Genomic DNA, 19458 nt, shown 5'->3' on the forward strand with positions numbered 1-19458 from the left:
GCTGTTACATTCAGACCGTTACAGTCACTCACACTCTTTCATTCACAATGTTATACTGACTGTTCTATTCACGTGGTACATCACCACTTCTACACTCACTTTGTTACATACACTTTGTTACAGTCATTCAGTTACAGTCAATCTGTTAATGCTGAAGTATTCAGTAATCAATTAGCTTAATTATTCAGAGTGATTGCACTCATCACATAATTTGCTGCCAAGGGCATTTGAATTTTCCAAATGTCCATTGCAGAACAAAGCACTAACGACTTGATTACTGCTGAATGCTGCTAATGCTTATAGATCAAGAGCTCACGGTGGACTCAATTTCACTTCCCTTCGTATGTTTGGTTTTGTAATGCTGAAGCTGCATCCCAAAACATTTGAACCTATCGACAGAGACAGTTTCTCAGCTTTCTCGTATTTCATATTCTGTTTGTATTTGAAATTTACAGCTTTAAGATAACAGCCGCTGTACAACACGTGACGGTGTAAGAGAGTAACAACATAACAAATTACACATTACCACGATACAGCAGTGAAACAAACCTTGGGCAATTTCCGCCACTACATTTCTAGGTTGCCACAGTTTGGGGTCTCCTGTGGTGTAATCAGGGGCGTGATGTCTGACTGCGTGCAGGTGTATCGTGTGATGATACTGAGCGCAATATTTACACTCACTAAGTGGACTGTTGGGTAGGTGCTGGTGTCTGCCTCACGTCCCTCTTGTTATTGTTCCTGTCCCCTGGCCGTGCCACACCAACAACCACCCAAAGCTCACAGTTATAATCAACCTTGCTATTTTAATCAGGGGTTTTCACCACCTAATTAAAACAGCCTATTCATTTGTGGACTCCCCACAGTTTGTCTTTGAAAAGGATCATAGTCCGCCCCCCCGCCCGATCTTCTCCACTCAGAACATCTTTAATTACAGCGTAATGTTGTTTATCGATGTGGCTGTTTCCCGTGATCCTCTCTGCTAGGGCTCACTGCTGAGTTGCAGAAGCATCAGAAGCGTCAACAGTGTTTCAGTAAGACCAGCCCACCAATCACAAGTAAAAGTTTTAATCCCCTCGCTCTTGTACTCTGCCTACCCACATCTCTCCTGAGATTCAGTGGCCTCAAGTAAATGACTGTAGAAGCCATGGTTTGCTGGCTCCACCCACACCTGGCAGCGCTCCTCCTCTAAAGTGCTTCTGCAGTGATGTGTGAAGCTGCTAATTTCACGCATGCTCTTCCCTCAGCAGAGCTAAAGAGTCCAGAATTCACTTGGCTGTATTCCAGTGGACTGAGAGACGGTACTACATTGGGCTCATTCTATTTTCTGTGTCTGATGGGCGGCTACTCCCAGAATTCTTTTAAAAACAAGGCAAAGTGTTATTGTTAAAACTGGTTTATGTTGAGTTTTTTGATGTGGAGCGAGAACCAGAGTTGCGATCAATTTTGAAAATCTATTCATATAGTGTCTCTGGGACTGAAGCTCAGAGTTTAGGGGTGCCTAAGGGACGCTACTGTGCAGGCTGGCATTGACATATGTCTCAGAATGTGACCACATCAATCAAAACGCCCCCTCCGTAGACTGTCAGAGTGTTTTACCGCTAATGCTCAAAGATGTAGAGTGTGTTTCGTAGCAGCGTGTTGTCTGAAATGTTGCGCATCCAGCCGCTGTCTGTTAAAGAACGTGCAGAAGTGACACTTAAGAATGTAAATATACAGCACAATGGAGTTCATAAAAGGCCTCTGGTTAATAGTTAGAGATAACACAATTCCCTAGTGCAGATCCAGTTGCTTTTCTCTTGTGCAGATGACCTTGGGGAGCACCAGGCTGTAGCACCCTGACAACAGCGTGTTGAGCTAATTGTCTGTAGCTGAAGAGCACGGGCAGGATTATTAACCTGCAGTTAGTAATGCAACACTTAACGTGTACTCTGGGAAATACATCAGTAAAACCCAGCAGCCCTAGCCTGTCCGCTACTCGTCCTCCATATACAAATAAACATGAATACATGTCAACGGCTTTCCTGATCAGGTTTTGTGTTGTACTCTACAGACTGTGTGATTGGGGTTTAGGCTGGGTTTTGTTCTATATTCTGTAGACTGTGTGAGTGGGGTTTAGGTTGGATTTTGTGCTATATTTTGTAGACTGTGTGAGTGGGGTTTAGGTTGGATTTTGTGCTATATTTTGTAGACCGTGTGAGTGGGGTTTAGGTTGGGTTTTGTGCTATATTTTGTAGACCGTGTGAGTGGGGTTTAGGCTGGGTTTTGTTCTATATTCTGTAGACTGTGTGAGTGGGGTTTAGGTTGGATTTTGTGCTATATTTTGTAGACTGTGTGAGTGGGGTTTAGGTTGGATTTTGTGCTATATTTTGTAGACCGTGTGAGTGGGGTTTAGGTTGGGTTTTGTGCTATATTTTGTAGACTGTGTGAGTGGGGTTTAGGTTGGATTTTGTGCTATATTTTGTAGACCGTGTGAGTGGGGTTTAGGCTGGGTTTTGTTCTATATTCTGTAGACTGTGTGAGTGGGGTTTAGGTTGGATTTTGTGCTATATTTTGTAGACTGTGTGAGTGGGGTTTAGGTTGGATTTTGTGCTATATTTTGTAGACTGTGTGAGTGGGGTTTAGGTTGGGTTTTGTGCTATATTCTGTAGGCTGTGTGAGTGGGGTTTAGGTTGGGTTTTGTGCTATATTCTGTAGGCCGTGTGAGTGGGGTTTAGGTTGGATTTTGTGCTATATTCTGTAGGCTGTGTGAGTGGGGTTTAGGTCAAGTTATGTGATGTGCTCTATAGATTGTAAGGGACTATTGTAGACTTCATTAGATTAGATTAGATTAGATTCAACTTTATTGTCATTGTGCAGAGTACAGGTACAAAGCCAATGAAATGCAGTGGCATCTAACCAGAAGTGCAAAGCATAGTATTATTTACAGGTAAGTGCAGATCGTGAGTACTGCAGTAGTGATGTTATATCCTACAGTATATACAGCATTATAGACAGTGGTGAGCAATATATACAGATATGTACATGTATATTTCTATTAATTATGTTATACACAGAGGTGAAGCTGACAGAGTAGACAGAGGAGTGTATATGTATTGGTTGAATAGACATAATAGACAAAATATATACAGTATGTTTATGTACAGTTTAAATAAGGTACTCTGAACAGCATGAGAGGAAAAGCCAGTGCAAAAGAGGTTAGTTGTAGTTTGTTTAGATCAGGTGTAGTGATGGTCTATGTAGATGGTGAGACTGAGGTTGAAGTCTATTTGCTTGTGCATGTGAGGGGTTTATAGTATGTATAGTTTGCAGGAGAGGTCATTTATAGAGTCATTTTCTCTCTAGAGTCCACAGTACAACACCAGTCTCTATAACCTGTATAAGTGAGACTTGGGTCAGCTTTTCCTCTTGCTACAGACTGTGCAGTTGGGATTTACTCTCTGTAGAGTGTGCGTGTGTGAAGCTTTGTTCTTTTTTTTCTGTGAGGAGATTTCATCCACTGGAGTGTGTTGTGAATGAGGCTAACATGCTCTTATCAGCATGGCCTAAGGGACAGACTGAGTGTGTTACCCAGTGGACTGGCCTCTATCTCTCTCACTTAGAACTACACACACACACACACACACACTCACATATACACACACTCACATATACACAATCACACTCCAGTACCAAACACAGAGAGTGAGATCTTCTTTTGATATGTTTAATTATGCGCTAGCTTGCTGTACAAGTGCATTGTGTCAGTGTAAACACATTTGGGGTATATTCGATTTTTCAGATTTTTTTTCTCTCACTGAATGTCACATGCTGTGTTCTTTTGAAAATGCTAAAAACTAAACAGCAACACACACACACACACACCCCACTCACACAAGCGTGTGCATACACAAACACACATACACATGCGCGCCCACACGCATGCACGCACACAGGCACACACACACACACACACACACACACACAGACACACTCATTCAAATGCACATAGACAATAGTGTACTAGGAACATGTTAAGATAAAACATAGAGTACACACATGTGACTTATGGCATTAAGTTAGTCATATTTTCTATATCTGTCCCTGCAACAAACCATCTATTTCTACACCAATATGCATTACAGATCATCAGTTTAACCTTAAACATTTCTCTTCTCTTCTCTTCTCTTCTCTTCTCTTCTCTTCTCTTCTCTTCTCTTCTCTTCTCTGATCTGAACAGTACATTAAGAGGTTCTATAACCGAACCTGGTTAGAGCGCTATGGAGAGCCAGTTGGGCCAGAGACTCTCACCCTGCTGTGGTCCTTCACTGTCTCAATCTTTGCCATCGGTGGCCTGCTGGGGGCGCTAACAGTCTCTTTCCTCATCAAGGTGCTGGGCAGGTGAGACTTCCTCTGAATGTCAGTCTAAGCTCATTATAAAACTCATTATGCTAATATAAAGGGATCAGTCATGCACAGATTATTAATATGGATAGTGCTATCCCAGTTATTGAAGGAAATACTTCTAGGCCTCTGTATTATAAATGTTGCATCCTGACACCAGTGTGACCTCTACAGTCACGAGACCAGGAAAGGTTTCCTTAGAGCGGTGAGATATTGACAGAGCTGTCTTAGTGCAAGGGACTGCTAGAAACCTTTCCTGGTCTTGACATTCTAGCTGTCACACTAGTGTCAGCATGTAGTGTTATCATAAAGAGGTCTGCAATAAGGTTGGAACCTTATAGCCCCTGGATTCTGGCCTTGTCTATACTACAGCTAAGTGACATCACTAAATTACACAAACCCTCCTGCACCTCTTGTAGTGGGCTCCTGTTTGCATCCCTGTTTAGATGTGAGATAGCTGTGTGGTGTTGTTGATCATTCAAACACAAGAAAACAAGTATGATCAGTAGTGATTCTTCTCCCCGTGGGCAGGCTGTTATAATATACACTTACCTATGTTACCAAAAAGAGAAAGACGCTGGTAATATGTATTGCCCGAATCCTCAAGTCCGTAGACCTCTCTTTGGGGAAGTATTGGGGCATAAATTCTTTATGAAATGAAGGTGTGCATTGGAGTGTATTGAAACTGATTGTGTGTTGGAGATCCAGGCAGAATTTCAGTCCCTAGTCTTATTAAATATTCGGTGTTCTTGTGGCTTTATCTGTCCAACTCCAATGTGTTTATTTGGTTTCATATCTTAATCTCTCTCTCCCTCTGTCTCTCTCTCCCTCTTTCTCTCCCTCTCTCTCATATCATCATCACTGATGACTTGTATGTGGTGCTGTGCCATTGTAGTAGTATAGCATTCTTGTTGACATGCAGGTCTTCTGTGCTAGTATGGCAAGGTCTATGCACACAGACCAAAAATAGACTCAGTCTCATTTATTCACCTCACTGGACATTCCTGGGCTCCATTATTCCCCCTGTTCTTTAACACCAAGGCTGCCCCCCACCCCCACCCGCCCCCCGGCCCCCAAGCCTGTCCTCCTCCACTTTTTCACCTTTCAAAGCCTGAGACAGGCCACACCCCCTTCCTTGCATGCTGTTGATATGTGAGGAAAAAGAGATGAGAAGAGATGTGGAAAAGGTTCTGGAGCTGCAAGGTAAATGTAATACTGGTCCCCTGCTGATTAGAATTGAGCTGCGGGGCAATTTTAATGCATATCTTTCTACCGGGTTGTGTGTGTGTCTATCAAACCCCACCTGTCCACTTCCCTCTACACACACACACACACACACACACACACACACACACACACACACACAGAGCTGTGTTTTTTTTAAACATTACATGAAGTCTCCATTATCTTAGATGTACTGTATGTTCTTATGCTTCATATCTTCTCTCCCCTCTCTACTGTCTTTCCCATGACTCTTGTTCTCTTGGGGGCACTGAGAGAGATTCAGCATGTCTTTAAAAAGACTCTTCCAGATGTGTGAGCCATGTCTCTCGCTCTGCTCATCACTATTACAGCAAAATATATACACAGAGTAGAGCTGAGGGGGAGATCAGTCATAGCACAGTCGCAGAAAAGAAAACATAGCCGGCACTCATTTTTGGGATATGTAAATATCTAATATTTTTACCAATACTTTAATGTTGTAAAGTTTTTAATGAAATTATTCAGTGTGTGTTTGTACAAATGGATCAGAGCATAATGGTGCAGTCTACCAACTGATTCCTGGAAAACGGAAATTTTTTTACATAAAATGGGGTGCCTCATCCATTTTGGGATTTTAACAGACATTGGCAGATAAATACTTTTTATCATCTTAATTTATTCAAATTACGCAAAAGCTTTAAGCATAAAACAGCACTAGTCCCCAACATGTTTGCTTGCTAGCTAACCATTATCAGTGATTTTGACTAGGTCGTGTGCCATGAATTACCATACAACATAAAGCTCCCACTGTGTTTTAAATACTGCAAAGTCTTATTTACCAAAGAATTCATTCTTTTGGCTAACAACTGGTGTTTACAAATCATGTCAGTGCTTCGCTCATACTCTCCTAATTCAAAACAGTTCAGGTAACCGAGATTAAGTTAAACATGTTTCTGTTTTTTCTTTAATAATATAAATCTAACATGTTCCTTTAATATCATAGTCTCATATTTGAACCAAATAAATGCATTTATGGCTCTTTCTATGAAACTGCTCTGTACACACTGTTCAGTTTGTCTGAATATATATCTTTTAAAACGGGTTCAATGACAAAATGTTTCAAGTTCAGAAATGATACGACAGAAGTTTTGAGGACAAAGGTAGAGCTCCAAAGTAATTTTGGGCCATGGTGTTAGACTACAGACCCTTGTGACCCACTCAGATTTGTAACTCCAAGATGAGTCATTCTGGATTCTCTTTGTGAAAATGACATACATATGGCTGACTTGTCTTGGAGTCCTGGACCCATGGTAGTGGAGTGAACTCTCAACTTTACACAGCCCTGCCCATTCACCAATGCTATGTCTGCATAGCAAAGAAACTCATCTAATTTTACCTTGACTAAAATAATGCATTTTATTTACTCCAGTTACTACTAAGTGCTAATTGTGCTGTTGTTTCTGTCCTTCTGTATTTGCGATATTTTCCATTATTCGGCTGCATGATTGTCCGTTCAGCACTGTAGTGATTTCTTCTTTAGCGTAGCACCCAGCATTGGCAGTGTGCTAATCTTTAAGCATGTCACAGTTACTTTCCTGGAGAATTTTGTGTCTGCAGGTACCTGTAATTATTTTATTTCACAGCCTAACTGTATGTACTCTTTGTGAGTTTGTCTGAATAAATATATGCAAATGTAACCTCAGAAAGCAACCTCAAAAGACATAGAAAACAGATAACTGGAAGTCATTTTTCATGAACGTGATTTTTTTTTTCATTCTGTTGTGTCAAAGGCTAATTTGTTTGTATTATCTTCTCCAGGGCATGCCTTTATTTACCTTGATTTTTTAAAAAATTGTTTCTCCTCTCTCTCCCTCTCTCTCTCTCTCTCTCTCTCTCTCTCTCTCTCTCTCTCTCTCTCTCTCTCTCTCTCGAAAATGGACACCGTCAGGACTGTCGATGTGGGTCTCTGGGTCTAGTTCTTACAATAATCTTTGTCTCACTGGTAGAACTGCCTGTTATGTTCATTCACTCTCCACTGTGCGGTAATGAAGTCCCAGTGGTGTCACTAAACCACAGCCAGTTCTATCTAGTGTTCGTCTGCTCCCAGTCAGAGCCAGGGACGACAAAATAATGAAATGAGACAGGCCGCTCTCCCATTGTGTGCATTTCAGTTTCTTTTTGCCTCTCTCTCTCTCTCTCTCTCTCTGTCTCTCTTTCTCTTTCTCACAGAGATCGAAAGGTTGCAGTTTACACAAAAGACATGCAATAGCTTAATTAGTCTGAGAGAGAAAAATGGTGACTTATAAATTCAACTTGACAGTTTGTTGTTTGTGTAAACAAAAGGAGATAGATCAGTCCTGCTGTTTAACATTGGTATGTTAAACCAATGTTAAATTAGAGAAATGGCCAATAATCCCTTATGTAGTTAAGATATCAGAGGATAATGTTTTTCTATCATGAAATTTATCTGAGGGAGTATTTCATTTGAATGCTAAATGTGAACAGGGTACACATGGGAGAATATGTTTTCTGTGTTCAAGTCTCTGTAATTAATCTGAATAACACTAACCAGTACACACACGTGCACACACACACACAATCACACACTACACAGAATACAGCAATGCTTACACAATAGAAATGATTACTGATTTTTCAGATTGCATGTCATATGTCTTCATGTATCTATATATCTACAATTAGATGCCTTCATAGTATAGACTGACACAGTTGATATAGCATTATTGATATCTAAAATGAATGTTTTTTCATCAAAACCATGCATTGTCTGTTATGGATTGACTTACCATGCCATTAATGGCAGCGATAATTTCTTGCTGGTGGAGAGTGTTAAAGCTAAATTAGGTCTCAGATTTGTGACGGCACAGACTTTCCATAGCTGTTGTCACTGACACTCCCCCAACCATGCCACCAGTCGCTGTCTGTTCTGAGAATAGTCGATGGTTTCACCATGCCGGCCCACTCCTATTTCTCTCCTGATTTTCTCACTTGGTCTGCTGGATCAGCTCAGATGGGTCTGATACAACAGTTCCATTGCATATCTAAAATTTCACTTTTTCTTCATGCTTATAGTCAGACATTTTCTGCTCTAAATCGGTAAATTGAATGTAGTGTGGAATGGAAAGCTGTCTGTCGCTTGCTAGCTGTTCACAGTTTGTAATTAGCAAAAGTGCATACCATTATGGAAGTGGCACTGTTATAATTTTAAGTCTGTTTCAAAGCATAAACAGGAAGCACTGATAAATATTTGTTTACTGAAATAACTTGCAAGAAAAATCAGGTTCTCAGTATGACCTAGGCTCATGTTGGGACCAGTCAGGTTATTAGTTTATTTCCATTACAAGAAAGGGCCCAGGAAAATAGGTATAAAGACTTCTTCACAGACATCAGCTCAAAACAATAGAGCCCAGTCTATTGGCATTAGACTTACCACTTTTTCTGTCATGTAGAAACAGGCCTATCAAAGGAACACATTCTGCTTATGATTTATATCAGCATTTTCATAATTTCATAATCTTTGGGACATCCAGCCATTCAGTTTCAACACCCTTGTCAGGATTGTTGAGATTAAATAGCGCAGCTCTAATGTTAGCAGAGATAATGGTCAGAGCTTTGTGATAAATGTTACCAGTTAATTGTTCACCTAATGCACAGTCACGTTTGTCCTCGAAGGATCCTCTGCTTTGTCCCTCATGCTTAAGTGCTGAAGCCTCTGGTTGGAATGACTGAGCTCTGAACACATGGAGCAGGCGCTCTCAGGTTTTTCGTTTTTTTTCTTACCTTAAAAGAAAATGAATCGACAATGAAATGTTGACAATAAGTCAAACATATGTGACTAATAAATTGTAGTTCGTAATTATAATTATCATACTAATTGTAAATGGGCATGTAGGGAAATCTTTAGGGATACTTTATGTTGAGTTCATTATCTCTTCAACTGAAACATCTGTCATTCACGGCAGGGGGTTCATTTCAAGGACGCTTTGCAATATTAATGTCTTCCTTTTTTTCTTTTGAAGAGAGGGAAGATGTGGGGTTAGTAATTTGGTTAGAGGTCTTCAGATCATTTCCTTGAGGAAATCTCATTTCAGGGCTGGGTCGTGGGAGTCACCGGTGTCATGTCATCGTGTTAGAGTGACATCTCGTCAGAGCCACCAGGTTCTTTAGCAGCTTTATCAGGTTTTCTTCCGCTCCTTAATTCTCTCTGTAACTTTCTTTCACTCTTTTATCTCTCTTTCTGCTTTGTGCTCTCTGTATTTCTCTCTCTCTCTTTACCTCTCTCTCTCTCTTTACCCCTCTCTCTCCCTTTCTCCCCTTCTCTCTCTCTCCCTTCCTCTCTCTCTCTCTCTCTCTCTCTCTCTCTCTCTCTCTTTTTCTAGCTCACTCTGCCTCACCCTCTTTTTAAAATTCCTCCCCTGTTTTCATGTAATAAACTCTGTCTGAAGCTCTAAATTAAACAAATTTAGCAAAACACATCCCCACTGGGAGGAGAAAACGAGCTTCCTTCCAGTTTTTCATCTGGCACATATTCGGCCTCACTTAAAATGAGAGATTTTTTAGGAATGCTACAACTTTTTTTTTTTTTTTTTTTTAATCACACCAAGACTACCACTTTGAAGGTGACAGCGGGAGGAGAGACAGACAGATGGAGTGGAGGTATATTTTATGCGTTGGAGGTCTGGCAGAAATCCAGAAAAAGGCGCAGATTTAAATTCAAGTGATGGGGCAGCTCTGAAAGGAGAAGAGTGGTTAGAAGGGCATTTGAAACAACAGGTTGCTGAAGTGTACTTTTGGCAGTTAGACCAAAACATCTGGCGTATCAGTAAAGACCTTAGAGAGCTTTTGCATACTCTGAGATTATGTGAACATCCAAATGAATGGTTATGTCGATCCTGAATAATTGATTCGCTGGTTTTGTTTAATGTTTGCAGCAAATCAATTCATTTGTTAGAGAGAAGACTCAGCGGTGTTAGATTTTTTCGAATGTGATTTACTAACTGGCCGAGGATTGGGATTTGATACATTGTGCTAGTTGTGGTAGATGAGTTTACAATGTTGGAAAGAGAGGATCAAAAGGAGCTAAGATATGAACGACATAGATCTCAGTTCTATATGCTCCCATTCTTTACGGCTGAGGTGATAAATCAAGAACATACATAATGGTGCTTGTAAGAGGGGTGAAGACACACATCTCACACACCTGTGACTCAGTGGGGTGCTGAGTGACAGAGCAGAGTTGTTAGTGATAATAATAACTGCATAGACTAAGGAGCAATAAGTCAGGTAGGCAACCTTATCTCTCATTTTCTCCAGGGTTGTGAATGTCAAAAGATATAAAGTCAGAAAACTTTGCTTTTGAAGAGTGTTCAAGTAATAGTCTGCTTAAACCAACTGTGCTCTGTAGTCCGGTTATCCGCTGTCTAGCCTGAGGTCACCTCTTCTATACACCTCAGCTTTTCTGTTTGCTTGGTGTGTAAACAGAAATAAATGTTTTTGATTGTAGGACATGAATGCAGTGGTATGTGATATAGCCATACTGGTAAACAGACTAAGTTGGGTTCAAGTACCTTACAGGGCAGCCTCATGCCTTTGTATCTTTGCATGGGAGGGAGCAGAAACCTATCATTTTAACATCCATAAAAACCCCCCCCCCTCTCTGTGCTTCCACTCGGCCCCCCACCATGACTCTAAACCCTTAAAAGCATACAGAGCTTGACACTAACCATGCGCTTCTGCATTGGGATGGGGGGGACGGATGTCTTATATATATCGGTGTTATTTCTTTGCTTTCTGAATTGTAATCCGTGTCTTTTAGAGTGTGCTCTCATGCTGGTTATTTCTACCTGTCGACATGGACCGAAGAACCATTTGTTACTATATAGGTCATGTATGCCTTCTATCTGAAAGGAACTTTTCTATAGATTGGAGAGGAGAGGTTTTTTGGGCCATGATGGGAGTTCCATCAGGTTCTTATTACTCTTATTGATAGAGTAATGTTCAATTTTCCAACAAAAGCGTTCAGTGAGGATTATTTTGAAGCCAGCGAAAAGATTGCTTTGTCCCACCGATCATAGCAGATTGAGCATCCAACAGTGATTCAAAATTTCAAAAAGCGAGGGGACAGTGTCGGCCAATGACAAATTGCTCTTAGATCAGACAACTTAAGCCAAAGCCATTCTCAGAAGTTCTCATAAAGAGAAATTGTGGGTGACCACAATACGTGGATTCACTTTTGAAAATTACATGGTCCTGTCTTGATGGGGTTATGCGAGGTTATTTTGGATTACTTTGCTTCACAGGGTAACATGAAATAGGCGTGAAACAGTTCCATATAAACCCTTGATTATGAAGTTTATTTTCTTATTATTCTTTCTTTATAGTCACAAAATGTAACCATCATGTTGCAAGGTAAGCGCAGGAACAGAAACAGTAGTCTTTATAATCACACACAGACCGTTTCACCGTCATTTCGGTCTCAGAGGGAGACAGAGGGGGAGGTTCTACACAGAAGTGTGAGGTTTAACCTTTACTGATTGATGACTTACTCTAGATAGTTATGCTGCTCCACTGCTCTTGGACAGGTATTGAAACTAGATTTCACTGGGCTCTTATAGACTTTGAGTTCTGTGTATGTGTGCCATGCTTTTATGTGCTGTCTTAACAGCTTGGGTCTGTTTGTGTGTGTGTGTGTGTGTGTGTGTGTGTGCGTGCGCGTGTGTGTATGCGCATCTGTGTTTGTGGTCATGTGTGTGTGTGCGTGCGTGTGTGTGTGCGCGTGCTTGTGTATGTGTGTATTAGAGCTCTTAGAGTGTATTAGAGTTCATCACTCATTGTGTTTATACATCATCCTGCATTTAGATATACTCTAGGTGCCCCCCCTCCCCCTCCCCCCACTTTCTCTTTCTCTCCTTCCCTCTCATGCTCTTTCTCTCTCTCTCCTTTTCTGGTGCAGTGCTAGAGATTTACTACGATATTTACTGCAGTGAACACAAAAGAGCTGTTTGATTATGTCTTATATTTTATTGTTAGTTATGATATGAAAGCTTTGTTGTTGGGATATAAGTCTGTGTACTTGTAAGCCAGTCTCTGCTCAAGCACGCACAACTGTCAATGCTTTGTCCTTGAAGTCTGCCCTCTCTCTTTTCTGTCTTTCTTTAAAAAAAAAGAAAGAAAGTTAAGCATCGGTAATTAACCTTGAAATCTTGTGGTTGCTGGGTTTTGATGAGAATGAATGTGACACTTTATGCTGCCTTTCACATAGCAGTGGCCTCAGTAAGTGTCCATTCATTTGAAAGAGCTGTAGATTCTGAGATGAATGAGTTATTAGCAGTTTATTAGTGGAGAAACAAGCTGATGGTATTTGACTCTAGAGATAAAAGTCTGAAAGATGTCAGCTCTTTGTCTTCCTTATTTCTTTTGTTGGTTGCCCTGAAGTGTTTTTGGTCGCCTTCGAGTCTTTCACTAAACAAAATGTACCAAAACTATACAACATTTTGTCCTTGCATGCTTTCTCTCCCTTTGAGGTCTTTTTGCACACCGCGTACACACACACACACACACACACACAGAGGGAGAGAGAGAAGATGGAGTTTATGCTTAATAGGAGAGAATGAGTGAAATGGGGGCGTATTCTGTAAAACAGAGAGAGAACGGGGCTGCCATGTTTTCCCTTTATGTCTGCTGCTCTCTGAGACTGGCTATGATGGAGTTAGCCATGCACAGCAAATTACTATACATCAGGGCAAACATACTGCTAACACACAGCGCAGAGAGAGAAAAAGTGAGACAGACCTGCACTCACACACACACAATCACACACATACACATATGCACACACACACACACATACACATCTTCACTGTCACCCACACATTCACATGCTCACACACGCACACCCAGTATCCACACACGTACGCATACTAGATATACGTACAAGTATATGCATATATTCTCTCTGTTCTGTCTCTGTCTCTCTCTCTCTCTCTCTTTCTCTCTCTCCATCTGTTGTCTGTGCTGCAGAGTTTCACAGTTTCCATTTGTAACTGTTCCCTCCTCCCCACCACCCCCTGTGTGTGTGCGTGCCTGCCTGCCTGCCTGTGTGTGTGTGTGTTTTTATTTGTTTGTTTGCGTGTATGTGTCTTAACTCATCTGTCAACTTGTGTGATACAATAACCTTGTGAACAGACATAATTATCAACACCAGATTTCAGTGACAGGCCTTCTGTTCTCACCTGGACCTGACTTAATTCAGAGTAGGAAAATGAATTTAAAAGAAGCTATTAAAGTTTTGCTAATAGCACACACAGGGATATAATAATGCCATGCGTCCAGTCATACATACTTATTCTGTGGAATTCTAATTGAATTTATGCAGATTGAATCCATTGTACTAAACATCCACAGAAATTAGCTCTGTAGAATGGAACTTTCTGATGCACTGAACATAAAAGTAAGTTCTATTCAAGTTGTCATAATATACCTGGAGTTCATGATGGGTAGGATTCAGTGTTTGTTGCTGTTGAGATCTGACATCTCCAGGAGTTTCTGGGAGAAGTGAAGACCCCATGCTCTATGCAAGTCAGTCTCAGATATAGATCAATACAATTCCTGTTTCCACTTGCCTTAAACCAACAGAATCAGCACATGGACTGTGGGATTATTCATACTATATCTCTTTCTCTTTTTTTGCCCATTTACACTCATACACTTGCACGTTTTCTTAATCCCTAGTGAATAAGTGTCAGTTGCTACAAATTACTATGTCCTTATCATGTATGCTTAATCTCCCTATTTCTCTCTCTCCCTTCCTGTCTCTGTTTCTCTCTCTCTCTCTCTCCCTTTCTCCCTTTCTCTCTCTCTCCCTTCCTGTCTCTGTCTCTCTCTCTCTCTCTGTCTGTCTGTCTCTCTCTCTCTCTCCTCTCTCCTCTCTTTTGATTTTGCTCTCCCTCTTAAACTTTAGGAAAGGTACTCTACTGATGAATAATGTGTTTGCATTCATTGCTGCTCTGCTGTTGGCCCTGGGAGAGAGGGCTGGCTCCTTTGAGATGCTCATTGTTGGCCGTTTCATCATTGGATTAGACTCTGGTGAGTCATGGATGGTCTAAACCCATAATGGCTCCAGCCAATAGCTGTATTATCCATTCACCTTGTATTTACTTACTCACAACATGTACTTCACATGGCTGTTTAATCATTTAGCATACACTCTTATCTAGTTCAGTTTACTAAAAATGCATGCAGTAATTGAGCATAAGCGTACCTTCCGCCAATGCTGACAATATCCAAAGAAAAATGTTTGTGACACAGTCTTAAATAGAGTGCTTACATTAGGCTACCATGATGCTATGGCAAAGTTAGATGTCAAAACCAGCACAAGAAAAATAACAGCGATACAGTAAGGCAGACATGATAAAAGCCTTTACATGGGCCGATTCAGTGGTCCAATATAAAACACGCACTGTTGATCTTGAGTATCGGTGGTTCATTACTCTCAGCTGTCGGAGTGGAGTAACACTGCAGAGAGATAAATAACAGTTGCATGATCATCTGATACCACAGAACAGAAAATAGAGAAAGAAAAGAAAAGAAAAGAAAAGAAAAGAAAAGAAAAGAAAAGGAAAGGTTAAAAGGAGGTTATAGGGAGATTAAATCTTTCCCCTTCAGGCTAAGCGTTCATAGTAGACAATTAGACGTGAGCAATGTTTTCTTTTTATTTACTCTCCCTGAGGCTGTTTGAAAAGTAATGTGCCACACTTCAGCTAAAGGCCAAACTGATTTTACTGCATGACTTATTGTCTAGTGCTGAATATTACTCAACTTAGCCCCATAAACCAGACTCGTACAAATAACGGAGAGGATCTTCCACTATAGCAGTGAGCAGAAATGAGGTGATCTGTTTCGGAACAGATGGTGCAATTTAGCTGTGTTTGAGAGCATGCATATTAAAGTTACAGCTTACTGTTTTTCACATCTGCAAAATAAATATGTAATTGCTCATATACCTGGAAATATAAATACAGTTTTTATAATGATAATGCATATAGATAGTGCATGCATGCGATAATACAGCCTGTTCACAGACTAACCATATACTGAGTGCAGTTCATTTCAGAATTCACTGTTTCTATAGTAGTTTTCTATTTTCTCTGTTTGCGGTGTTTTGTGTGGGCTGATGTTTATGTGGACATCCTTTTTTCCAGTGTGTGTGCGTGTGTGTGTGTGTGTGTGCTAAATTTGTTTGGGTGTGTGTGCATGCAGAGGTTTTGTGTGTATGAGGTGTCTCTGTGTGATGCTTGTGCAGTGGAGAATGTTTGGTCTGTCTTTACCTCACACTGGGCTGAAGCCCGACATGATTATTAACACTTTCACATACACACCAGGTAAAGTTCAGCTCACATGCTCACTCTCTCACTCAGAAGACTTGACTCTTGTAAACAAGGCTCCATTGCTGCAGCAACCACATCTTGCTTTTTTTCCCCCACCAAATGTAATCTTTCCTGCCATTTGTTGGTTATGCAGATCCTATATTTACATAATAATGTAGTTTATTCTTTGTTTTTTGTGTAGGCATTGCCCTCAGTGTACTGCCAATGTACCTGGGTGAGATTGCCCCACGCCAGCTGCGTGGCTCCATTGGACAGTTTAACTCCATCTTCATCTGTTTGGGAGTCTTCGCTGGACAGGTGCTGGGGCTGCCCGAAGTGTTTGGCCATGTGAGTACTGCTGTCACGAGTCCATAACAGCACACACAGTTGACCAGTGTTGTTTTGACCTAGAGAGTATATGTACAAGTGGACTCTCATTCTTTATTTAACGCCAGTAAAGTGCAGTGCTGTGAATCTAATCACTCTTTGGAGTGTCTGAACCTCTAAATATGCCATCTGCTTTTCCCCAAAATCCCAATAATGCTCTTTTCTTCTCTTCTCTTCTCTTCTCTTCTCTTCTCTTCTCTTCTCTTCTCTTCTCTTCTCTTCTCTTCTCTTCTCTTCTCTTCTCCAGCGGTTTGCTTTGTTTTCCTCTCTCTGTGTTTTATCTGTCAGATCAGAGAGAAAGGTATAGATCTTAGCAAATGAACTGTCTTCCCCAGAGAGTCATTGTTTTGAATGTCATGAAACGGTGTCAGGCTTTTACCTGGAGAGCCATCACATTCTAATTTAATAAGACTAATGTCACATTAGAGAGCATCAGAACATCTGTCATCTGAAAAAAAAAATTATGTGCATGTTTTCGTGCATGTCTGTGTGTGTGTGTGTGTGTGTGTCTGTTTCTAAACCATTTTAAACCATTTTCAGGAAAGATATTACCATTTTAAGTGAGTATTAGAGTCTCTGTGTCCAGAGAATGGGGTAATGTTTATGAGTATCCTCAGCTTAGTGACACAGAGGGAGATTATTAATGAGATGAGATTTTTGTCCTGTTTCTCCCTGGCTTTAGTTGTTATATTTAGCTATTTGCTTTCTGCCCATGGCTGAATTTAACCTGCAGCTAAATAAACACATCTGATCCATGTTTGAAACAGCCGATTGCCTGTGAGCTAAACTGATCCGGCCATATCTATTCATGCTTGTGAGCTAAATTGATCTGGCCATATCTATTCATGCCCTAGTCATGCAGAAATAATCCGGTCCATCCTGCGCGGCTTCAGACAATCTGATGCATTACTAAACACTTTGACCAGATTGTGTGAACGCTGTTATATTTTTCTCATCATGCCCTCTTTTCTCTTCATGCATTCATCTCAGAACTAGCAACTTACCGGAACCCAATCTAAAACATGTGTTTATTTTCACATTACTCTGTCCCCTTCCTCTCTCTCTCTCTCTCTCTCTGCCCCCCCCCCTCTCTCTCTCTCTCTCTCTCACTCTCTCTCTCTCAGACTCCCTCTTTCCCCCTCTTCCGTAAGGAGATGTGTAATGTGTCGTCTCGTTACATAATTGATGTAAGGCTTCATTAGCTTACTGGGCTGTGACACAGAGAGGCTGGCACTCTCAAGGGCATTTAGCTGACTGCGTGTCGCTGCAGTGGATGCCAAGCTAAACACCCAAGCTGGCATCGCTGGAACACGCTGACTCGTTTAGCTGGGTGCCAGGACACGCTTTCCCCGCTGTAGTCCTAATAAAGCAAGTCTAATTTAATCACTGCAGCTACCTTGAGTAGTCACTCACTCATTCAACACACACACACACACACACACACACACACACACACACACACACAGTATACACACCCGCACATGCGCATACTGGAACTAATGATTCTGTCCTTAGTCTTTCAGAAATAGCGATTTAGCAAGTTGCTGGAGATGAACACATTTAGTCCTATTGAATAGAGGGTCATCTTCCACTGATGACACATCTACACAACCTAATCAGTCTACCGTTATGAAAGAGAGATTCTCTGGATTTGCATAATGTTTAAATACCTGCAGACAACAGGATCATAATGTCCCCCAAACTCATAGCACTACACCTGAATCTCTACCATGTCTTTTTCTCTGACCCATACACAATATGCGGTGAATGAGTGCTTGAGAGTGCAGTAATTATGAGTCTTACGAGGTGAGGAGATTAAGGGTTTTGTGAGAAATGAGTCATGCACCTTTTCTTTTTTTCTGCTGTCTCCTTCTCATTTTCTTGTTCTCTCGCTCTCATATATTCACTTCATTTCCCTACTCCTTCCCACCTCCCCTCTCTCTCTCTGTCTGTCTGTCTGTCTGTCTCTCTCTCTCTCTCTCTGTCTCTGTCTCTGTCTCTCTCTCTCTCTCTCTCTCTCTCTCTGTCTCTTTGTCTCTCTCTCTCTCTCTGTCTCTGTCTCTCTCTCTGTCTCTCTCTCTCTCTTCCTCTCTGTCTCTGTCTCTGTGTCTGTCTCTCTCTCTCTCTGTTTCTGTCTCTCTCTCTCTCTCTCTCTCTGTCTCTCTCTGTCTCTGTCTCTCTCTCTCTGTCTCTCTCTGTCTCTCTCTCTCTCTCTCTGTCTCTCTCTCTCTCTCTGGCCTTGGCCTCTTTAACCATGTCCTCTGAGAGACATAATTGCTTGAGGTGTTGATTTAAGAACCGTCTTTGCTCTCTGTCAGTCTATTTTTGTGAGAGCTGTTCGTTATAAGGCTTTTTCTCTAAAAACCCAGGCTGCTTTGTCCTCCAAAAACACTCTCTCATCTCCTGATTCACCCAAAGGTTCCTTTCTTCAGATGCTTGTCTTGTCACTCTTAGGAATTTTTTGACTGCTGTCTCGGAATCTTTGTTGTGGCTTCTCAGGGGAATACGAAAACCAAAAACTAGTGTGTGTCACACATAGGTCAAATACATGAGAGAGAGAGAGAGAGAGAAATATTTGAAATTCTTTTGTTGTGGATATCTTTGTTCGCTGAATGAATTTCCCAGGGCCTCTGCGATTCAGCAAGAAAGTACAGGAACATTATGATGAAAGTGCTCATCTTCGTTGTTAACATAGTGTACAATTACACCAATCTTAATAATGTTGTTTTGGACCATCTTAAATGTCCGCAGTAGTTTTTTGTATCTATGCACAAAATTATGACTCATGGAGCAACATAAAGATTATGAGAACAAATTAGACATAATAACATTCAGGGAAAATGATCATAGCTGCCAGGCTCCTCGTTAACATTGAAATTGGCCTTTAAATTTCAGCGCGGGGGCATATCTTGTCAGACTGTGTTTTTGACATCTGAGGATTGACAGGAAGTGTACGTGCTGTGTTTTTTTTTTTCCTTTGACGTTTGTATTCCAGAGACGCGTGACAGGGACACACACCTGCCCCTGAGGCTCATGGCAAATTCATAAACTATGGTGAAGATTATGGTCCCAGCACATACAAACACCATGTGGAGCTCTCAGA

The 19458-nt window shown here is 41.1% G+C and overlaps 1 protein-coding gene across 1 annotated transcript in view; it reads left to right on the forward strand.

Annotated features, from left to right (window-relative positions):
* slc2a9l2 (solute carrier family 2 member 9, like 2) overlaps positions 1-19458 on the forward strand; it is a 92765-nt gene that overhangs the window by 6698 nt on the left and 66609 nt on the right. The window contains exons 4-6 of the mRNA XM_030766051.1: positions 4217-4377; positions 14564-14688; positions 16171-16316. Coding sequence (XP_030621911.1) covers positions 4217-4377; positions 14564-14688; positions 16171-16316 — 432 coding nt within the window. The remainder of the gene's footprint in view (positions 1-4216; positions 4378-14563; positions 14689-16170; positions 16317-19458) is intronic.

Source organism: Chanos chanos, chromosome 2, assembly GCF_902362185.1.
Source record: "Chanos chanos chromosome 2, fChaCha1.1, whole genome shotgun sequence".
Taxonomy (NCBI): domain Eukaryota; kingdom Metazoa; phylum Chordata; class Actinopteri; order Gonorynchiformes; family Chanidae; genus Chanos; species Chanos chanos.